Here is a 3456-nt window from a genome sequence, read left to right on the forward strand (position 1 = left end):
TAGCATTATCCATCCTGCAAAAATGCTGTGTGGAATGATAGCTATCTCTGTTGCCTTTGGCCTATTCTACTATGTCACAAACACAAAACGATCTGCAACACGTTTTAAACAGGACCACCCTGTTATTAGCTTGACTGTCATTTTCTCAGGTAATATTTTAGGAACAAAGTAATTTTGTCAAATGTGAAAGTGAAAAGTTCAAGAAATGTATAAAGGTATACATGTTCACTTTAAAGATTATATGTACATTTTACCAGCATTCAGGTATAATTTTCAAATCATTAAACTTAACTGATACATCTTTTAGGAAATATTTGTGTGATAATAATGAGGTGATTTTTCTCAGCTAACATCTAAGAAAAACATGATAGGTGAATATGGATAATTAAAACCTTTTCTTGACAATAAAAGCTTAAGTGATGTAAAATAAAAATATAATTATTTATTAATTATTATAGTTTTTGCTTTTGTTAATTACCTTTTATATGGCTTTTTGCCTTAGTTTTATTTCAAAATGAATGTTCAAATGATGTTTGACCCACTAAGCACATACACTAATGTTATGATTCGTATTATGGTAAAGCTTATCCTAAAATTGTTTCTCTTATGTAACTTTACAATTTCATATTCTCTGTTTTAGCTTTATATCTTTGATTTTTAATTGCAAAATCTAATTATAAAACTTTCTGAATAATATGAATTATTCTGCATATCATTATGAGAACCTGGTCTTGAAATATATTTGAATTTTTTTAACAAAGCTTTAAGATTTTTCATTGATGTATTACAATATTTATTTATATTTCATCATTATTTGTATATATTCCATCATTTCCAATCCCATTTAGTTACCTTTGGATAATTTTGTTGCTCTTTAAACAAGTAATTTACCCAAAATAAACTATTAGGTACCATAATCAGTTTTACTACCATTGTATGTTTGTTCACTCTCACAACTCTAACATTAAATTTTACTTTTGTATCATTATTCTGCACAGATTTGCTTTTGAAATGCACATGTAGTACTTTTAAAAGTTTGGGTTGTTGTTGTAACAAAACATCTTATTGTTATTATATTTTATGGGCCAAATATGGCTTGTGGACCATAGTTTAAACACTTCAGCTATTAAGTTATTGAATAGTAAAAAAATGTTATTTTTTGAATGTACAAAATCAGTTTTTATGTGGAGTTAAAATATTTTTTACATTGGTTTTATTTAACTTCAAACACATAAAAGACCATTAAACAGGTATGCTGCTGTTATAAACTTTTGTCTATTTCAGGTGGTTATTTCATTGTTTACATGTTGGGAGCTGTGATTGTATTTCTTTTTGGGATTGGCCTTCCATTGTTGTGTAAGTAGTTGCTTTGGAGGTTAATATAAAAATAGTTTATATTGTATTTCTTCATCCTGTTAAGCATGTTCCAAATGATTATATCATTGTTTGTTATAGTGTGATTGTACTTGTTTTGAGAGAGAGGATGGATAAAATATTTAAAATTCTGATTAGTGTATCATAATTGATGTTGGTCAAGTGGAAACTATTGAAGTTGTGTTTCAACTAATACTCAGTTTATACTGGGAATTAATTATACTTTATAAAATCAATGTTCCAAATTCTCATGGCTGTCCTTGGAACTATTTCCACCATTGTCAATTATGTCAGTCTGATGATCATGAGTGCGCATCATTGCCCAACATCTCGTACAGTGAAGGTCCCATAGAGAGCTTGTTAAAATCTACAACCTGAAATAAGGTATAAGCAGACCAAAGGTACACAAGTCTATTAGAGTTGCATTGGAGAGCATATATGTGATTGCTGTGATTCCAGTTTTTTTTTATTCATCTTCTTTATTGAAATAGTTATTGCTTTCAACATTTGGCTGAAAACTTATGAACTTACCTTTGTAAACTACAAATACTTCTTGTTGTTTTGTTGTTAGCAGTAACAGGGATTTTTTCACATTCCTTATATTACCATTACAAACTGGAGGATCCACTTTTTTTTTAACCACAACCTTTGTTCTATGGATAATGGAGCTGCTGTGCATTGATTTGATATGGAGCTTCAGAGCCTTTGCTGTCCTAAATGCTCTGCTGTGCAATATTTTACATTTTCACAGAGTACAATAAAGGCTCTCTTCTTTGAAATGTTGTATCCTTTTGGTTCTGCTTCATTTAGATATCTCACTTTATGGATGTCTCTCTTGAATGGGTCCTCATATATCCTCCATTTTAACCAAATTTTAACTGGTTGCATTGCACTGTTCAGTGGTTTGAAATTTGACATGAAAGAAATATATATAGACTTCAAATATGTTACTCATGACACCACTGTATGCGAGTCACTAATGTAGTATAAGGAAATTGTTTTTTATAAAGCACTATTAATTTTACGTATTTAGATTTTTCCATCTAAAATTTTTGTTATAAGCTAATCATATCTTGGTTTCATTATGTATTAGTATGTTTGTGAGATATATTAGAAAATTTGGCAAGTGCAATAATTATCCAATACTGGATGTTAGGCAACCCAAGTATTAAAAGATGTTAATGAAATTGTTAAAGAACATGAACATGTCTTAACCATTTTTCTAATCTGTTTGTAAGTGATGATTATTCATGCATCCATGAGATCACGCAACTTGAGGAACAAGCTGACAAACAAGATCGAAACTGTAGGTCTACGTAAGACTCCTATGGGAGTATTTCTAGAAGCTTTGGGACAAGAACCAGACCTTGCAGTGTAAGTTTAAAAGAAATATCAGTTAAGAAAGTATCCATTTCCTTTTAATATTAGTGGTATGTAAAACTACCAAAGAGTCAGTAATTCATTGTGAAAATTATATAAGCTAGCAGAAATTCTGCCCTATGGGCAGCTGTTTGAGCTAATAATTACTAATTGTAGTATTCGTACCTCATTAAAAAAAATTTAGAAAAAGTGAACATTTTCTAAAAAAGGATTTTTTGTGAAGTACTGCATGGGAAAAGTGTTTGGATTGTGCTGATATAAACTGTTTTTATGTATTTTTGTTTTTGGTACCATTCGATAGATGGCACCACATTGTATTTATTATTTTGGCTATAGATACATATATACATGCTACATCTGTTATAGTAAGAAGAGAAAGTGTGGTGGCTTGGTAAGTTTCGTCGTTGAAGAAAGTGCTCTGCAACCAGCATCTAATCAAAAAGCCACAGCTCTGGTTTTATAAATCTTTAAGTTATCTGAAAAAATTGAATAGCTGTTCTTAGTGATGAGAAGTCCAAAAACAAAGCTTTGGTTACTTCTTTTACCTTCTTAGACATTTTCTTGATGTAAAAATCATTGAGAAGATTCAGCAGTATGATTTTGAAACATTTTTGAATGTATATTTTTTTATTTAGAAATTTACAAATTAACATAGTATCGAAATTAATAATAAAATTTTAAGTTTGTATGAAAACATTTTTA

The 3456-nt window shown here is 29.6% G+C and overlaps 1 protein-coding gene across 1 annotated transcript in view; it reads left to right on the forward strand.

Moving 5' to 3' along the window:
* Positions 1-7: 7 nt before the first annotated feature.
* Positions 8-3456, forward strand: part of LOC106467146 (PRA1 family protein 3-like) — a gene marked incomplete at its 5' end in the record, with an annotated part of 15645 nt that continues 12196 nt past the window's right edge. The window contains 3 exons of the mRNA XM_022395279.1: positions 8-149; positions 1285-1356; positions 2613-2748. Of these exons, the coding sequence (XP_022250987.1) occupies positions 8-149; positions 1285-1356; positions 2613-2748 (350 nt within the window). The remainder of the gene's footprint in view (positions 150-1284; positions 1357-2612; positions 2749-3456) is intronic.

Source organism: Limulus polyphemus, unplaced genomic scaffold (genome assembly GCF_000517525.1).
Source record: "Limulus polyphemus unplaced genomic scaffold, Limulus_polyphemus-2.1.2 Scaffold2505, whole genome shotgun sequence".
Taxonomy (NCBI): domain Eukaryota; kingdom Metazoa; phylum Arthropoda; class Merostomata; order Xiphosura; family Limulidae; genus Limulus; species Limulus polyphemus.